The sequence below is a fragment of the Eptesicus fuscus genome, chromosome 14 (genome assembly GCF_027574615.1).
Source record: "Eptesicus fuscus isolate TK198812 chromosome 14, DD_ASM_mEF_20220401, whole genome shotgun sequence".
In the NCBI taxonomy this organism is placed as follows: Eukaryota; Metazoa; Chordata; class Mammalia; order Chiroptera; family Vespertilionidae; genus Eptesicus; species Eptesicus fuscus.
Window position 1 is genome coordinate 23,391,704 of NC_072486.1, and position 20,224 is coordinate 23,411,927.

A 20,224-nucleotide genomic window follows, 5' to 3' on the forward strand; every position below is an offset into this window, starting at 1 on the left:
TTTGTTAGCATTTAAAAATAAAACTAAATTCAGCTTCAAATAACTGACTGAGTACTTTTGCCTCAGGCACTGTTAGTCAGAATGAATTCTATTCCACAGGCCAGGGAAATGAGAAATCTTAAAAGGTAATAGGAGTAAAAGCAGGATTTTAAGGCTTTTAGGAAAAAAAAGAAAATAGAACTAGTTTACAAGCTAGTTTACTTTGCCATGTGCTTTTATGGGAATCACCTCATTCATCCTATATAATAAAAGGTTAATATGCAAATTGTCCCCTCAGGAGTTAGACAGACCGGGAGTTCGACCACTTGCTATGATGTGTGCTGACCACGAGGGGGCAGTGCAGAACGAAGGAAGGCCCCAGCCAGCAGCCAGAAGGCCCCAATCAGACCTGGTTGCTGGCCAGGCCTAGGGACCCTACCTGTGCTTGAATTTCGTGCACCAGGCCTCTAGTTTTTCAATAAAAGCAGATGAGATAGGTACTACTAATACCCCCATCTTATAGATGAGGAAACTGAGAGGTAGAAAGATTAAAGAGCTTACTAAAAGTCATACAGTTAAGTGGTGAAACAAATATTTAAATTTAGGAAGTGTAGTTCCAGAGTTTTCTATCTTAACCACTATTCACTATTGTTTAAAGAATCAAGTTAATAACTCACGAGGAGATAAAGAAATCTTATAAAAAGTGAAGACAAACATACAAATGGAAATGAAAATTTGACACCTGAACTAAAAAAAAAAAATATTAAAGCTATTTACCTAAGAAATTTTCTTGAAAATGTTGCGAGAGGTCATGAATCTCAAGCTGTTATTCACTTTTGTATGAAAAAAAGGGAATATGTGACAAACTTTAGTGCTTGTAAAGATCAAGTGTCTCAAAAGAAAGGTCCTGTAGTCGAAAACAAATTTTAATATTATATTCCTTGACAGTGTTCAGAAGAATTTAAAATGCAACACCTCCTAATCTAACACTAAAGATAGATAAAAATTTAAAACTTCTTTTGTCTTTCCATAAATGTACATACTCAGTGTTGTCTTCCTGTTTTTCTTTAAAGTGCCAACAGGCAAACCCAAATGAACTCTCTGCTATTTATTCAGCCCATGATAATCAAATGAGCAAATGCAGGCACATGCATGCACAAACGTGAATATAAAAGGAGCACACACACATGCATAGGGAGAGGTTACCTGCACAAACATCAACCCTTACATACCCACAGATATGCTTGCCCAGGAACAGATAGACAAAGATACTCCCACACACAAATTCATCCCCAAAGATACAGCCAGCTCTGAGACAAGTTTTATACATATAAAATAAGTTTTAATATAGAATGTATTTACAACTACCTACAAGGCACAATTTTCAACAGAGGCATGTTAACAATACCAGACTAACATTTAAAATACACTTAGTTCACAAACCTACTTGATCCCACAGATTTATTGTATCTCTTTTATAGACCAGGAAACACTAAAAATAAAAATACCTTTCCCAATGTAACACAGCAAGTAAATGGCAGGCCTAGTCCTTCAGTCTTTAATTCATAACTTCTTTCTATTTCCTACCAACAGTGCTGAAAGTAATACTAGGTTAATGTTCAACTGCAATAACTACCAGTTACTATGTATTGGCTCATAATCTCAACCACTTCGCAAAGTAACTTCCTTTCTAATGTTGGAGATATTGCAAGATGTGAAAATAGAATAAAGATGAACAAAAATGTGATGGAGCAATTAACTGACTACATACTAACCTACTGATAAGTTTCTATTTTTCTGATAACAGTATTTAGGACCTTAAAAACTGTGCCTATTGAATACAATTTTAAATAATAAAAAATTATAAAACATCTTTATAACTCAATATGGACTGAAACAGAGACTTTATTAAAAATATATAGTTTTAAAAGGTTCATCACACAATTCCTTTGCTTTCAAATGGATAATCAAAATTCTCCATTCTGTTGTCTTTTAGGTCCAGAGAAAATATTATTGCAATATTTTTGCCTATTATAGTATGATAAAAAAATTTTTTAAATACCAATACTAAAAGAATGTTAGGGCAAAAGGTATACTCTTAGTAAAACTATAAGGAAACTTTTATTTTTCTTATGTAAAAAGAGAAGTCCATATCAGTAATATTTAATAATTGGCCTTGGCCAGGTGGCTCAGGTGGTTAGAGTATCATCCTGATATGCCAGGTTTGTGGGTTCGATCCCCCAGTGAGGGCACATACAAGAATCAACCAATGAATGCATAAATAAGTGGAATAACAAATCGATGTTTCTCTGTCTAAAAATCAATAAATAAAAATTTAAATAAATAAAATGAAATCATATCTAATAATTGTTATTTTATTAGAAGTGAGAAGCATCCCTAATCATTTTCCTTACTTCCACAGATGGTTCCCTTTAAGAAAAACTATCTTTCCAATGAGAACAGGACTAAGATAAAGAAGCAACCTATGATTTTTCCTTATTTCCATTGAAGGACTTATGAATAGTAAACGCACCTTTTTCAACTTATGCTTATCAAAATCATGAATAGTAAAAGAAAAAATAATAAAACAATAATACAACATGTATCATTTTTGTTTTCTCTGGGAATGACACCTTCTGGGATCAAAAGGTTTGCTTACTGCTTACTATAAAAACAGTGGATTCCCCCAGCTCTGTTTCTCTCTTCTGAAATGGGATCTACTGCATGGGCAGGCATCCATTTGGGCCCTCCCCATCTCCCTATGTGACTTCAGGGTCAGAACAAATGCAAACTTTATAACCTTGATACTTGCTGTGCTGAAGTCCCCTGTCTAAACCAGGAGTCTCATGACTCTGCCAGCATCCATGAAACTGTAAAAGCAGCTTTTTAGGCTGTAAGTAGGAAAAAAATAAAATCCAAGACCCAAAAGGGTATATTTCTCCTTTGCCTCAAATGGAGACGAGTTTTAATGGGACAACTTGAATGACTGATATATGTTCCCCACAGATAAGGGGTCATGATGAATTTGTATCTGATACCCACTCCAGATACTCAAAATGTGAAGCTAGTATAACAGAGTTTTACTGTAGCATTTGAATCAGCATAAGCTCCAGACATTAACCAGACAAAAAATATATGAGTTTTCCAGGAACCATTTGGGAATGAGGGTGAGAGTCATTGTGGAGGGGTGTCTTAGGTCCCATGTAAGAGGGCTGCCTAGAAGGGTGAAGGAGCTCAGCAGCTGGGAATGTGAAATCTAGGTCTAGAATTCTAGAGGCCAAGGAGAGAGTAAGAGACTCACTAACTCTTAAAGACAGAACTAAAGGTAAGAGAGGTGTAGCAACAAGGAATTCCAAAGAACCCATGAAGTCACAAAAGGAAGTTTTAAGAATCTGTCAAGCCCAGGGAATGTCAAGGCATCTTACAACAGTACCAGTCAAGTAGGAACATATCTATTCCCCTTACCTTTCCCTCTCTCCCCCACGCTCCAACTCCAGAGGGGTCGGAAACAGGAGCTAGGGAGTTAGGAAGGAGGTGAGCAAGACACAGAAAAGGAGCCTCCAGGATCCCTTCCCCATGAAGGCACCCAGCTGTAGAAGGCCCTAGTTGGGAGAAGACGAGCAATATAACCATGAGAGAAGTAAGAAGCGTTGACTATGGTAAGAGATTGGAAAGCATGCTCACCTGGAGGGACTGCAGGAGTGTAAGTGATCAGATTCTAGTTTTATACTACGGGCAGGAAACAAATATATTTATCACAAACTATTTGCCTTCTTCTTTCATTGAACAAGGACAATAGGAGTTAATATAAAGTCCTTTTGTAATTATTCCTTAAAGTCTCGGCTGCTTTTCCTAATACCGTGGTCGGCAAACTGCAGCTCGCGAGCCACATGCGGCTCTTTGGCCCCTTGAGTGTGGCTCTTCCACAAAATACCACGGCCTGGGCGAGTCTATTTTGAAGAAGTGGCATTAGAAGAAGTTTAAGTTTAAAAAATTTGGCTCTCAAAAGAAATTTCAATCGTTGTACTGTTGATATTTGGCTCTGTTGACAAATGAGTTTGCTGACCACTGTCCTAATATGTAATTAAGCCATTTAAGAAGTAGATTGTTGTTATCTACTGTTTCTTTTGAAATTCTAGATGCTTTACACAATACTGAGCATAGTCTTATTCACCTGACATTATTCCATGAATAAATGCAGTGCCACTAAAGGCTGATGATGTTTTCTAAAAAAAAAAAAAAAATCCTAAAAATTTACCTTTATGCTCTTTTACCTCTACTAAATGGTAGAAATCAAGTATCATAAAAAGTGACAAGTATTAAATCTTTGTCATTTACTTAGCAGACTTTTTAAACTCTAGTTATGCTGTGTACATTAATTTTAAATTGTTTTATATAAACAGGGAACCAATGGAAAAGTACACTTGTACTTTTTTTAAAGGTTTGCAAAATGTAAATAAAGGCTGGATCAACAACCCTTCAATAAACATAATCTAAAGGAAGAGAAGCAATCTTTTCTTAAAGGAAAATGATGCTTTACTTGAACTCATTTCCTTAACATAGACACAAACCACAAACTCACTGTATACTGACATCAATTGTATTTTGTGATAAACATATTGATAATCTGACATTTCTTTATAGGTAATCTGCCCTTTTTCCAAATGTGAGTGTGTGTGTGTGTGTGTGTGTGTGTGTGTGTGTCCTTGATCTACAATTCCAGTACACTAGACCTAATATTTTCTTTTTTCTTTTTAATATATTTTATTGATTTTTTACAGAGAGGAAGAGAGAGGGATAGAGAGTTAGAAACATCGATGAGGGAGAAACACCGATCGGCTGCCTCCTGCACACCCCCCACTGGGGATGTGCCCGCAACCAAGGTACATGCCCCTGACCGGAATCGAACCCGGGACCCTTGAGTCCGCAGGCCGACGCTCTATCCACTGAGCCAAACTAGTTTTGGCTAGACCTAATATTTTCATTGTCCTGTTTTTCCTCCTTGGAACGGGTGGGCTTTTCCAATATAAAGATACACAAGGTTCTTCAAATCTAGCAAATTTTCATCCTTAAAAAATTTCTCTTTCCTGATACTTACTATTCTTACTTTCTGGAACTCCTAAATCTATTTTTCTATTGCTTTGAGATTGTATTGACTTCTGAGATAAAACTGAAAGTTTACTTTTTTGGTATTTGTATTTTATGCATAGATATGTAGCTACTTTAGATATATTAAACCAGTTTCCTCCCTCCCTCCTTTCTTCCCTCTCACCCGCCTTCCCTCCCTCCCTTCGTTTCTTTTTTCCTTGCTGCTATGAAAAACTGATTTTGTGTACATGCATTTGTGTGTAGGGCAGACAGAAGTTGAGGATTTCTCTACATTGATATTATAGAGAAACTATTCAGTCTAGATACCATAGTATATGCAAGATACTGATAGCCATAGTATATTAAAATGATACTAAAATTATGGAAACTATGGCATGCATATATAAAAATTATTTGAGAGAAATGTCAATGTTTACCCTGGAGAAAAATAACATATTGCTAGCTTTTCAAATATTTAAAGCTGACTTACACAATAACACCGAGGGCAGAGTCAAAACTAAGGGGTATAATTCTGAGTTCAATGTATAACATGAACTATTTAACAACTTAAGCTGAAACAACTGAACTAGTTTGGTTCTCTAGCAAAGTGAGGAGCTTCTCTCACCAAGAATGATCAAAATAGACTAGATGACCATTTTTTAAAGGAGTGTTTACATAGGAGATAGACTAGATCAGCGGTCGCCAACCGGTGGTCCGCAGACCACTGGTGGTTCATGACGTCCGAAAGGTTGGTGACCACTGAACCAGATGGCCTTTCAACTCAGTTTCTATGAAAATAAAAGAATTTAGATAGATAAAAGATAACACGATCAGGAAAAATAATCCAAAATATACACAAAGATTATCACAAATTGGGTTATTCATAATGAGTAAGAGAATAAAAACTACAAAAGATATGAATTCCACTGTACTACTGGGTCTCAAAGGACAACAATATGCTGGCTATCATGAAAAAGTTATTAGAAGCAGAAAACACTTTCCTACTATTGTACAAAGCTATAATCTATAGTTCTCATTGCTATAACTCAAAAACAAGAAAGCTGAAGTGGGAACAAAAGACAACCAAAATGAAGAAGACATAGCAATTATAAGTAAAATAAGAATTCATTCTGGAAAAGGCAAAAGCTGAGAGTTTGCAGAACAAACATTTATAAAGAACATGAAGAGCACAAATAAGGTAAACTCGTATTTGTTCACCAAAACGTGGAGGGCAACTCTTAAACTCTGAAAGAAAGCACCATTATGTTCAGGAAATGATAAGGTAATTTGCTAGGATAAAAATAGGTTATAGACTACAATCAGAAATACCTTACCTCTTTCAGTTGATCAGCACTCCCCCATGACGCAGAACGCTGATGTGACCTCTCTTCTGCTCCCTCTTCCGCCCAACAGCTAGGTGTCTTGAACAAAACAAAGAAATCTTGTCTTTACTCCTTATTCTCACAGCAAATCAAACATATTTCAAAATTTTCATGAAAACCAATTAAGAAGCTATACTACTAAAATCCTTTAAACGCTAAGATTTTCATGACCCTAGGTAAAGTTTAAAACATTCTATCACATTCTGAGTTAGACATGATCAATTAAAGATGCTTCTAAGTTACTCAAAACATTTTGTTTTTCACATCAACATTAATGAAACATCCAAATGTAATACAAAACATTAAGTCCCAAATGGTAAGACCATTTAGTAGCTATATTTAAAAAAACTAACAATATTAAAGTATCATTCTTACTACATGAGAGGACTCTTGGTGTAATGTAAATTAGGGAAAGTAAAAACCACAACTTAAAGACAAATAGTAATGATTATCACAGTGAATATATATGGCTTTAAAAACTATTTTTCTTACACATTAAAAATATCATCACTTATGTTGAGGCTGCACCAATGACTTTACATAATATATAACTTCTTATGAAAAAGCCATCAGTGTTGTCTGAATGTACCACACTTTATTCATCTAATCACCTATTGAAGGACATCTTGGTTGCCTCTAAGATTTAACAATTAAGAATAAAGCTACTATAAACATCCATGTGCAGATTTTCCAAATCCTTTGGGTAAAATACCAGAGTATGAATGATGGATTGTGTGGTAAGAGCATGCTTAGTTTTCTAAGAAACAGCCAAACTACCTTCCAAAGTGGCTACACACCATTTTGCATTTCCACCAGCAATGAATGAGAGTTGCTATTGCTCTACATCCTGGTCAGCATTTGGTGTTGTAGGTGTTTGTATTTCAAAGCAGGTCGAACTACCTCAGGTATGAAGTGGAATCTCATTACTGTTTTAATTTGCATTTCCCTGACAACATCTGATGTGGAGCATCTTTTCAGGTGCTTATTTGCCATGTTCCTTGATGACACACACATCAAGGTTTTTGGCCCATTTTTTTAAAGGTTGTTTTCTTATGTTGAGTTTTAAGAATTCTTTGTATGTTTTAAATTTATTTTTTATTGAATTTATAAAGGTGACATTGGTTAATAAAATTATATAGATTTCTGGTCTACAATACATCATTTGCATATTATATTGTGTGTTTACCACCCAAGTCAAGTCTCCTTCCAACACCGTTGATCTCCTCTTTATCCTCTTCACCTCTCCCCACCCCCCTTTGTCTTTGGCAATCACCGTACTATTGTCTATGTCCATGAGAATATTTTTTTCTTTGCTCAGTCTCTTTACCCTTCTCACCCAGGCCCCAACACCCTCACCTCTGACAGCTGTTCTCTATCCCAGGAGTCTGTCTCCACTTTGTTAGTTTATTTGGTTAATTACATTCCACCTATGAGTGAAATCATATGGTACTTGTTTTTCTCTGACGGGCTTATTTCACTTAGTATAATACTCTCCAGGTCCACCCATGATGTTGCAATCTTGGAGTACATGCACAGAAACCTGAAACACTAATTCGTTCATTGCAGCATTATTTACAATACCCAAGATTTGAAAGTAGCCCAAGTGCCCATCAGCAGATGAGTGGATACAAAAGCTGCAGTACATTTCCACAATGGAATACTACTTGGCCATAAAAAATGAATTCTTTATATATTTTGAATACTAGACCTGAATCTGGTATTCAAATATCAGATATGAATCCTGGGTACTTTTGTTATTTTTATCTTTAATCATAAACTAGCAAAGGCAGCTTTGCTTCCCTGGGTTACCAATTTCAAAACAGGTCAAGCTAACTCATAGCAAGAAAATACTGTTTTTTAATATTGACTGTCAATATGTAAGAGCCTAAAGCCACTTCAAAAAAAAACTTACAAAAACAAATTAATTAATAACGACTTCACAAAATTCGCTGCATCTTATTTAACTCTTAAAAAAAATCTTATATAAAACTTTTAAATATATTTTTTGTAGAGTTCATCCTTACCCTTGAAATTTACTGTAGTTTAAAATCTATAGTGGAAATATAATTATTGACTTAATTATTTTACCATACTTAAATATATAGCCCTTAGTAGCAAAGTACTGATAAACCTGGCAAGAAATGAGTGGAATTACTTGAGAATCAATGATATTTCAACTAGTAATTAATTATGATTATAGACTAATTTTCACTTATAAAGAAGTTTTAAAATAAATAATGACAAACTGTTCATTATTTATAAATACATTGCTTGACTAATAAAAATTTTAAAAACCTTTAATTTAAAAGCTAATTTTGAAAAGTTTATCCTGATGATGCTTTAAAATGCAGCACAAAAACATGATTCTAATATTACTACCGTTTGTTTTTCTAGTAAATGTATATACATATAGTCCTATAACCAAATCCTACATAATATAAGAGTAATATGCAAATTGACCCTAACTCCACTACACCCACAAGCCATGCCCACCAGCCAATCAGGAGCAAATATGCAAATAAACCCAACCAAGATGGCTACAGCCACAGAGAGCGGGAGGGAGGCTTGGGTTTCCCCAGCAACAGAGGAAGCCAAGCTTTCCGCCTGCCCTTGCTGGCCTAAGCCTCCACTCAAGGCTACAAAGTTTCAATTATAGAAGGTAAACAAATCCAAACAGAAATGGCGGCAGCTATGGAGCTGGAAAGAGCAGGAGGCAAGGGTTTCCCCCGGCAATGGAAGAAGCAAAGCTTTCCGCACACCGTGGCTGGCCCAGGCCTCCGCTTAAGGCTACAAAGTTTCAATTATAGAAGGTACACAGACCCCAAAAGAAATGGCTGCCAGCCATGGAGCAGGCAGGAGGCTTGGCTCCGCTCAAGGCTACAAAGTTTCAATTGTAGAAGGTAAATAAATTCCAGATACCAGGGCCTCCTCTTGGGTCGCCAGGGGGTGTGGCTGGCCTGCAAACCACCACAGGCCCGTTGCTCAGGCTGCCCCACGCCCCAAGGGAACCCCCACCCTGATCCGGGACATCCTTCAGGGCAAACCAGCTGGCCCCCCACCCGTGCACCAGGCCTCTATCCTATCTAATAAAAGAGTAATATGCAAATTGACCATCACTCCAACACACAAGATGGCTGCCCCCATGTGGTCAAAGATGGCTGCCCCCATGTGGACACAAGATGGCCACCACAAAATGGCCAGCAGGGGAGGGCAGTTGGGAGGCACCAGGCCTGCAAGGGAGGGCAATTGGGGGTGATCAACCCTGCAGGGGAGGGCAGTTAGGGGTGACCAGGCTGGCAGAGGAGGGAAGTTGGGGGCATACAGGCTGGCAGGGGAGCAGTTAGGCATCAATCAGGCTGGCAGCAGAGTGGTTAGGGGGTGATCAGGCTGGCAGGAAGAAGTGGTTAGAGGCAATCAGGAAGGCAGGCAGGCAAGCAGTTGGGAGCCAGCAGTCCTGGATTGTGAGAGGGATGTCCGACTGCCCGTTTAGGCCCGATCCCGGTGGGAGGGTGCAGGCTTGGCTGAGGGACAGCCCCCCCACCCCACACCATGCACGAATTTCATGCATTTCGTGCACCGGGCCTCTAGTATAAATATAAACTGCCTCTTCACTTGAAAACACAGTGTAGATAGAACAGTTCAGCTGAAAACAGCATGAGGAATTCAGTGATAGCAACACTTAACAGATTTTTTAGGATGCTCCATCTCTATGCCAAGTTATGTGCTTATTACTTTAGACTAGTTTCATCCAGTGGTCCCTGGCTGAGCATAATTGTCCTCATCTAGGAGCATGGTAGGAATGCAAATTCTCAGGTTCAATCCCAGAATTATTAAATCACGAATTCTTAGATCAAGTCCAGCAATAAGCATTTTAACAAGCTCTCCAGATGATTCTGAGGCAAGCGAAGGTCTGAAAAGCACTGTTAGACTAAGGAAATAAAGATGAATAAGAACAGATCCTGCACTCAAGGTGACATGCTGACCATATACATAACCACTCCTTTTTCTTGTAGGCTAATATCATTAACAAGTATAACATCAATTTGCATCTAATTACATCTTTAGAAATTAACATAAGCTAACATAAATATTGTTTGGAGACACGTAGAAAGTTGTACTGAGAGGGAGAGATTTTTCTTTTTTTAAATTTTTTATTAACATGCAGTATATTTCACATTTTTCAGTTGTTTAAGAACATAGTGTTTATTAAAAGATTTCCTCATTTTGCCTGTCCATGAATTTGTTATACACGAGTCCTTAAATAGTATGTTGACAACTTCTTTTTCTTTTTTTTAAATAAATATTTTTCCCCCATTGACCCTCTTCAGCCAGCCCCCACCCCCCACCCCAGGTCTTCAGCACCCTATTGTCTGTGTCCACGGGTTATGCATCTATGCATATAACGTCTTTGGCTGATTACCTCCCATTCACCCACCTTCCCCCGCCTTCCAGAGGGAGAGGTTTTTCTTTAATGAGGAACATTAAACAGCAATCCCTAGGAAGGACTAATATGTCTGAGTATTTATAAGTAAAATGTATAATACCCATGTCTATTTAGCCCTCAGTGTGTTCCACACAACTGAATGAAGGTCTATATGGTAACTATATGTGATTTTCTAGATTGTTAAGCAGGGAACTTATACAGTATCTATATTTCTATATCCAGATCTCAAGGGGAGGGGGAGGGAGGGTGTTGGTGGTAAATTTCTGGACTGCAATTTTTTGAAAACAGGAAATAACACAGAAATCAAATACTGCATTTGTGTTAGACATGATAAAAAGAAATAATTTGCCTCACTCTGTAAGAAACGTTAATTTGAGAAAAAGCAATCATAAATGTGCCAATGACCTTAAACATATTCACAGTATTTCTATTTTCAAGAATTAATCTGAGATACACACTAAAAGAAGCATGGAAAATAAATTAAATATCTATCAATAGGGAAATTAAAATTGTGGCACATTCTTATAAAACAACAACAACAATACACAGCACGTGGACTACAATCCCACTTTTTAAAAAATATATTTTATTTATTTATTTCAGAGAAGAAGGGAGAGAGAGAAACATCAATGATAAGAGAGAATTACTGAATGGCTGCCTCCTGCACGCCCCCTACTGGGGATCGAGCCACAACTTGGGCATGTGCCCTTGACTGGAATCAAACCCGGGACCCTTTAGTCGCAAGCCAAGTCTCTATCCACTGAGCTAAACCAGCCAGGGCTACAATCCCACTTTAGTAAGCAAATACATACAACAAGAAAAAGACTTTAGAAAGAGATATTTCAAAATATGAATAGTGGTGGGAATTCTAAATAATTCTAAAGTAAATCCATAATTTTTTGTTTTCAGTTGTATGAGCAAAAAAAAAAAATCAGGAAAGAAGGGACTTATCATGTTTAGGACTATTTAATGGATGGGAAAATACTATGGCTTATTAGGTTAAAAAGGTTATTAAAAACTACCTGTAGTATCATCTGAATTGTTTTTAAGATGTTTTTTAATTCTTTAAAATGTAAATAATCAAAATATAAAAGGGCCATGTGTCCCTGGATCCGGGTGAGGCCTCGTGCCCCTGGACCCGGGTGAGGCCACGCGCCCCTGGGTCCGGGTGAGGCCACGCGCCCCTAGACCCGGATGAGGCTGGGTCCCTGGGCCCGGGTGAGGCCATGTGCCCCTGGGTCCGGGTGAGGCCTTGCGCCCCTGGGTACGGGTGAAGCCAGATCCTGGGTCCGGGTGAGGCCGTGTGCCCCTGGATCCGGGTGAGGCTGGGTCCCGGGCCTGGGTGAGGCCACGCAACTCTGGGTCTGGGTGAGGCCACGTGCCCCTGAGTCTGGGTGAAGCCGTGCCCCTGGGTCCGGCCGAGACCAAACCAGAGGGAGTCGGACCTCCGTTACCACCATTTGTCCACCATCCAGAGCTGAGGGGTCAGTGCTGACATGTACACACAAGGAACTGGTGGACATTGAAATTGGGTCTCAAAAGAACTGTTGGTCCAGAAAGAAACTCACTACAGTCTGATTCATTTGCCTGTCAGCATAACTGTTATTGCTCGTCTCACATTCAGTTCTTATAAGTATATATCTAGTGACACATGATCTCGCTCATCTAGGGGAAATGATGAACAACATAGACTGAGGAACAAGAACAGAACCAGAAACAAGGAGGCATTGATCGGACTATCGGGCCTCAGAAGGAGGATAGGGGAGGGTGGGGGGGAGGGGGGAGAGATCAACCAAAGGATTTGTGTGCATGCATATGAGCCTATCCAATGGTTAAGTTCAACAGGGGGTTGGGGCATCCGTGGGGAGGGGTGTGGGATGGGAATGGGTGGATGAGGACAAATATGTGACACCTTAATCAATAAAGAAATTTAAAAAAATAAAATAAAATAAAATAAAATCAAAATATAAAAGTATATACATCAAAATGTTAAAAATGGCTGTCTGGACATTAGGAATATAAGCAACTAAATTTTTTTATATCATGAAAAGTTTATATTCAGGGAAAAACCATCAAGACAAGGAGTATTCTATAACAATAAACAATGCCAATCATAGGAAGATATAATGCACATACATTTTTAAACATCTATAATATTATCAAGACATATCAGACAATGACCACTGAAAACAGACAACAGAAATTTTAACTCGACAACAGCCAGCTCAAGACAAAACAAACATTTAAAAAGGGTGCTATATCCCTAGCCAGTGTGGCTCAGTGGATCGAGCATCAGCCTGCAGACTGAAGGGTCCTGGGTTTGATTTTGGTCAAGGGCACATCCCTGGGTTGCAGGCTTGATCCCCAGTAGGGAGTGTGCAGGAGGCAGCCCATCAATGATTCTCTCATCATTGATGTTTCTATCTCTCTCTCCCCCTCTCCTTTCCTCTCTGAAATCAATAAAAATATATTTTTAAAAATAAAATAAAATAGAGAATAAAAAGGGTGCTATATAGAAACTGAATAATATAGTTAATAAGACTGAATTAATGAATTCTATATCTAAAAGACTGTACCTCATTTTCAAATACTGAGCATTAAGAAAAACAATGAATCACATATTAGGCCACACAAAAAATTTCAAAGAAGTTTCCAAAGATCTATAATTCTATTCTCTAATTATAATACCATAAAGTAGAAATTAAATTACTAGGAAAGAAACTTTAACCACTTAGAAATTAAAAAACAAAAACAAAAAGCTCTCATATATATGTTAAACAAGATTAAAAATGGAAAATTGCATAATATTTTAAATATATAAATAATGGAAACATAAACTGGCCAATGCTGAGCTCAGTGGGTAAGTCTTGGCATAAAATACATATACTACTAAACACAAATACCAAAATATCACAAATACCAAAATTGAGCATTCATCTCCAGAATCTAGAAAAAGAACAATTCCAGGAAGGCAGAAGAAAGGCAATGAAAGAACAGTCAGAGGACAGTGAACTAGAAAACAAAAACAATAGGAAAAATCAGTCCAACACCTTAAAAAATTAAACACTATTTAACCTAATACATTAAACCACTCAAACCACAAATGTGCAATATTAAAAATGAGAAAAAACTACAGATATGCAAGAAATTTAAAAAATTATACAAAAGCACTTTGTGAAACTCTATGCAAATATATTTGAAATCTGGATTATATTCTAGCAAAACAAATTTAAAAACTGAACTAAGTAAATAAAAAAGGAAAGAGACCAAGAGCCATGGAAAAAACTGAGATTTACTAGAGAGCTACACTACCCAAATTTACAAGTCTAGTCAACTTCATAAGTAAAATTCTTTCAGACCCAAGTAACAGATAACTGAGGTAATATTTACACCATGCCAGAGCACAGAGGAAGGAAATCTTGCAAAATCATTTTATGAAGCAAGTATATCACCAATCTAAGGATTACTTAGAAAAAAGAACAAACTGCAGACCTTTTTTCTGAAACAAATATAATAGGTATTAATACTTTATTTCACTGATTTTTAAATATCATATTAAAAAAGAACTCCATAAACCAATAGCTTTCATTCCATAAATGTAATCATAACTAATTATTAAATAATCTATCAAAGAAATTCACCATGTAATAAGTTATAAGTCAAAACAAGGTCTTCATTTCCATGAGAAATGACATTTGGCCTATACAAAACCACTCCTGATTTTGAAAATCAAACGAAATGATTACTAAAATAAGCATGTGTGTTTGTCAGAATGAGTGTACTGGCTTTTTTGTTTTTTGAGGTATGACTGAAATACATTATATGAATTATAGGTGCACAATATAAGGATTTGATATTATATATTTCTAGAGGCCCGATGCATGAAATTAGTGCAAGGGGCTCAGCCCTCACAGCCACAGCGGCTGCCTTGGCCCTCGCAGCGCCCCAGCTTTGTCTGGAAGGTCGTCTGGATGGTCGTTTTGCTGTTTGGCCATCTGGTCTAATTAGCATATTACTCTTGTATTATTATAGACTAGAGGCCCGGTGCACGAAATTCATGCACAGGGGTATGTGTCCCTCAGCCCAGCCTGCAGCCTCTCCAATCTGGAACCTCTCTCACAATCCAGGACTACTGGCTCCCAAATGCTCACGTGTCTGCCTTACTGATTGCCCCTAAATGCTTCTGCCTGCCAGCCTGATCATCCCCTAACCACTCCCCTGCCAGCCTGATCACCCACTAACCACTCCCCTGCCAGCCTGATTGATGCCTAATTGCTCCCCTGCCAGCCTGTTTGCCCCTAACTACCCTCCTCTGCCGGCCTGGTCACCCCTAACTGCCCTCTCCTGCAGGCCTGGTCCCCCCCAACTGCTCTCCCCTGCAGGCCTGGGTCCCCCCCAACTGCACTTCCCTGCAGGCCTGGTCCCCCCCAACTGCTCTCCCCTGCAGGCCTGGGTCCCCCCCAACTGCACTTCCCTGCAGGCCCGGTCACCCCAACTTCCCTCCTCTGCTGGCCTGGTCACCCCTAACTCCCCTCCCCTGCAGGCTTGATCGCCCCCAACTGCCCTCCCTTGCAGGCCTGATGCCTCCCAACTGCCCTCCCCTGCTGGCCATCTTGTGGTGGCCATCTTGTGTCCACATGGGGGCAGCCATCTTTGACCACATGGGGGCAACCATCTTGTGAGTTGGAGTGATGGTCAATTTGCATATTACTCTTTTATTGGATAGGATAGAGGCCTGGTGCACGGGTGAGGGCCAGCTGGTTTGCCCTGAAGGGTGTCCCGAATCAAGGTGGGGGTTCCCTTGGGGCGTGAGGTAGCCTGGGCGAGGGGCCTGTGGTGGTTTGCAGGCCGGCCATGCCCCCCAGCGACCCAAGCAGAGGCCCTGGTATCTGGGATTTATTTATATTCTACAATTGAAACTTTTTAGCCTTGAGCAGAGCCAAGCCTCCTGCTTGCTCTATGGCCGCAGCCATTTTTGTTGGGGTTTATTTATCTTCTATAATTGAAACTTTGTAGCGTTGAGCGGAGGAAGCTTGGCTTCCTCCATCACCGGGGGCAACTCAAGCCTCCTGCTCTCTCCAGCTCCGTGGCTGCCGCCATTTTTGTTGGGATTTATTTATCTTCTATAATTGAAACTTTGTAGCCTTGAGTGGAGGCCTAGGCCGGCCAGGGTGTGCTGAAAGCTTGGCTTCCTCCATTACCGTGGAAACCCAAGACTCCTGCTTGCTCCGTGGCCACAGCCATCTTGGTTGGGTTAATCTGCATACTCGCTCCTGATTGGCTGGTGGGCGTGGCTTGTGAGTGTAGTGGAGTGATGGTTAATTTGCATATTACTCTTTTATTAGATAAGATGAACTGATCATCGCAATAATTCCAGTTAACATCCGTTACCATACATGGCAACAAAATTATTTTTTTCTTGAAATGAAAACTTAATAATTATCCTTAGTAACTTTCAAATATGCAGTATAGTATTATTAACTTTCGTGGCCATACATTATACATTCCTTAGACTTACATATGTTATCACTGAAAGTTTTCATCTTTTGACATCTTTCACCCATTTCACCCACCCTGTACCTCCCACTTCTGGCAACCACCAGTCTATTCTCTGTGTGTATTAGCTTAGTGTTTTTTTGTTTTGTTTTGTTTTAGATTAAATATATAAGTGAGATCATATGGTATTTGTCTTTCTTTGTCTGAATTATTTCAGTAAGCTTCATGCCTTCAAGGTCCACCCATGTTGTCACAAATAACAGGATTTTATTCTTTTTATAAATGAACAATATTCCACTGAGTGATTGATTCAGTGGGCCATGACTTTTCCCCCCACCATTTTATTTGTAAGAAGTCAAACACACACAACAGCTGAAAAAACTGCTCAGTGAGTACTCAAACATCTTATATTCTATAGTCAAATCCTTGCTATATTTCCTTTATCACTTATCTACCCATCAACTGAACTTACTTTTTATTCATTTCCAAGTTAATTGCAGACAGCAATATACTTCACCCCTAAACATCTTATGAGAGTTCAATATTTATGTTCTATATTTTTAAAGTTAACATATATATAATAAAATGCACAAGTATATACTTAGATCTAAATTTTAATAAGTGCATTCACCCATGTAACCAACGACTATCAAGATATACATTTCCACAATCCCAGAAAGTTCTCTTACATTGGGCCTTGGTTTGAACACAGGATCTATCTCCAAAGTCCACAGTCTTTTTAAAGACACTATGCTACTTCTTTTTTAAAGGCCCAAAGTGTAAATATATTAAACATAAAGAATTTTATTTCTAATCCTCAATAATTAAGGTAGCTGAAATATTGAAATATGACAGGAAGAAAATATCAGTGAGCCCAGATGTTTAATAAGATCTGAGGTAAGTTGACTGTACCACCTGCCCTCCACTAATTCCCGCTAAATAAACAAAAACTTCTACTTCCCTCCCCAAGAATTCAAGAGTGAATCCAGGAGGGATGAATATAACAAAAAAAAACCCATCTCATGTTTATCTCTTATCTCTTCAATTAAATTAATATAAACTTGGGGCCAAAACCGTTTTGTATGCTTCTTAGGCAAGCATGAGATTAATTGTTTACTTCAGTGTATACTTCAGTGGTTACTTCAAGAGGCAGTGGGGAACTGAAGAAAAAAAAGATTTGTGAATCAACCAAGTCTGGGTTCAAATCTCTCCCTATTTATTAGATATATAAACATGTACAAATTACTTAACTTCGCTAAGCTTCAGTACCTCACCTGTAAAATGAGGCCTATATTTTGCCTTCCTTTCAATTTCTCAAATGACCTACATGCAGAACCAGGCAAGAAAAGCCCCTAACCTGGACCTCAAGCTTTAGGACAACAGCACTGGCCCTCTCCAAGCTACGCCCCTCCCCACAGGGTGAAGAGACCTTGGTACCAAGGAGATATGCTCACCATGAACCCATACCTCTGCCACAGACTATGCTCTGGGTAACCCAGACCTAGGAATTCCTTGCCCAAACAGCAGCAAGCCTGGCTTTCAAGGTCTGCAAGGATCTATTCCCTGGTCTCACTTCCTCAGAGAGTGTAGATAAAAATGAATGTGAGGAGGACACATATGTAAAACCACCCCTCAGGGTACAGAATGGTGTGCAGGGTAAAAAGAGATTTGGGTCTTAAGCTCAGAAGGTGAAGTGGGCTTGGCCCACGTAGATACATTCTGGCATGTAACTCAGAGGAACCTAGGAAATCTTAGCTCAAACCTGAACGTCAAGATCCATACAAAATTTTATTTGTCAACTTAGAAGGATGAATATATTTTATGTAACAGTTTGTTAGTTTAAGTTAAACATTTTTGGTATGTGGGTCTTCATTTATATTTGCTCCAGACCCTGCAAATGTTACAACTGGGCCTGTCTATATCTGCCACTAATCACCTCACATGTATATTGCCACATTCACTTTCAAACATCATATTTAGTCATATAACATTATCATGAGTTTGGTTACATTAACCCCATCACACAAAGAAACAGACAGGTTTAAACTTGTCCAGCACCCTTTTACCCTATCTCCATATCACTCTCTTCTTAACTCCCAAATATCTGAGTTTCTTCCTCTACCCTCTCATCAATCTTATACACTCCAAAACAATATGCCCTTAACCCCTAAATCCAGTCCTTATTCTTCAGGACCTCTCTTTAGCACCTGATACTGTTAAAAATTTTCCTTTCTTAAAACAGCATTCCCTTTGGCTTCTAAGGTTAGACTATTTCTGTTCTCTTAGCTTTTGCTCTTTCTCTGGTTCCTCTTCTTTCTCAGAGAAGAAATATGAATAAATTATGTTATTCATTTTGTGAAAATGTTCCTGAATAGGGTGAGCATAAAGCATATTCAATAAAAGGTAGGGTTTTTTTAAATCTAAAAAGAATACCCACTATTTTTAAAATATATATATTCTTATTGATTTCAGAGAGGAAGGTAGAGGGAGAGAGAGATACAAACATCAATGATGAGAGAGAAGAATCACTGATTGGTTACCTTTTGCACACCCCTCACTGTGGATCAAGCCCGAACCCGCAACCTGGACATGTGCCCTTGACTGGAATTGAACTTGGGACCCCTCAGTCCAAAGGCCGACTCTCTATCCACTGAGCCAAACGAGCTAGGGCAACATCCACTATTTTTAAGTACAGTGCCAGTTATTCTACTAGGTGATACGCAAACACATGCACATTATTCCATTTATCCTACCAAGAGCATAAGATTGGAGCTCAGATTGGTTGACAAATTAACCTGCCTTAAAAACCTGGTTCCAACACTTTCTAGCTTTATGATAGTAAGTCACTTAACTTCTGAGTTTCTGCTTCTCCACCTGTGTAGTCTTACAATGTTATTGTGAGAATTTAATGAAACACAGGACATAAAACACATAGCACATGGTACTTAGTCAGTAAATGTTAATTCCCTTCTCTTATTGCTTCCAGGTGAATACATTAGTTTTCTCTCTTTCCGTTGTGTGCATTTCCAAAAACTAAGCCCTCAGTCCTTTGACCCAATTTCTTTACACTCTACATCTACACATCAGGACACTTGTGAACCCAACTCCTTCAGAAAGATGGTTTTGAATTATCTGTGTCCATCTCTAAGTATCCAGGCCCACATCTCTAAATTTTGCTAGTTATTTCCACTTGAGAATCCCACTGCCAACCATATCAAACTGATCCTTTTGCTCACAAAACTAAGAATGAAAAGCAAAAGACTGGGGGTGGCATGAAATATTACAAAGGCAGAATTGATAGGATGGATGATAAAGAAGCTAATTTCATGGTTTCAAGCTTGTCTGGGAAAATTAGAAAAATTGAGAAGATCCTCATAGATCATGTCCAAAATTCCCCCCTGCTCCTTTTTCTCTTCCCTCATTCTTCAGACATGAAACTCTAATCCTTCTATTTTCCTAACCTACAAAGCCGAAAATGTTCTCATTCCTTTGAATTCTCTCACATTTAAATGCGTCATTCTTTAATCAGAAAAAAACACCCAAAATACCTTTAACATGAATTTCCTTAGCCATGTGTTAATACTTTATAAATTATTTCCAATACTGAAATAAGTAATTTCAAAAATTACTTATATTTTATAATATAGTTACTAGTCATTATATTAATTTCTCTTGGAAAGCAATTCTTAAAACTGTAAGTCTAAAAAAATTGTCATATATTTAAAATATTACAGAATTTTAAAACTTTAAAAACCCAGATGATAAGAAACAATTAATCTAAAGTTTATTAAAAGAAATAGCTTCCTTCTTTGGTTGAATGTACTATTATATAAAA

The 20,224-nt window shown here is 38.3% G+C and overlaps 1 protein-coding gene and 1 long non-coding RNA gene across 2 annotated transcripts in view; one reads left to right on the forward strand and one right to left on the reverse strand.

Moving 5' to 3' along the window:
- Positions 1–20,224, reverse strand: part of GLCCI1 (glucocorticoid induced 1) — a 74,128-nt gene that overhangs the window by 22,898 nt on the left and 31,006 nt on the right. Inside the window, exon 3 of the mRNA XM_054726479.1 lies at positions 6,402–6,488. Coding sequence (XP_054582454.1) covers positions 6,402–6,488 — 87 coding nt within the window. The remainder of the gene's footprint in view (positions 1–6,401; positions 6,489–20,224) is intronic.
- Positions 3,440–20,224, forward strand: part of LOC129151459 (uncharacterized) — a 29,659-nt gene continuing 12,874 nt past the window's right edge. The window contains exon 1 of the long non-coding RNA XR_008558145.1: positions 3,440–3,638. This is a non-coding gene — a long non-coding RNA (uncharacterized LOC129151459). The remainder of the gene's footprint in view (positions 3,639–20,224) is intronic.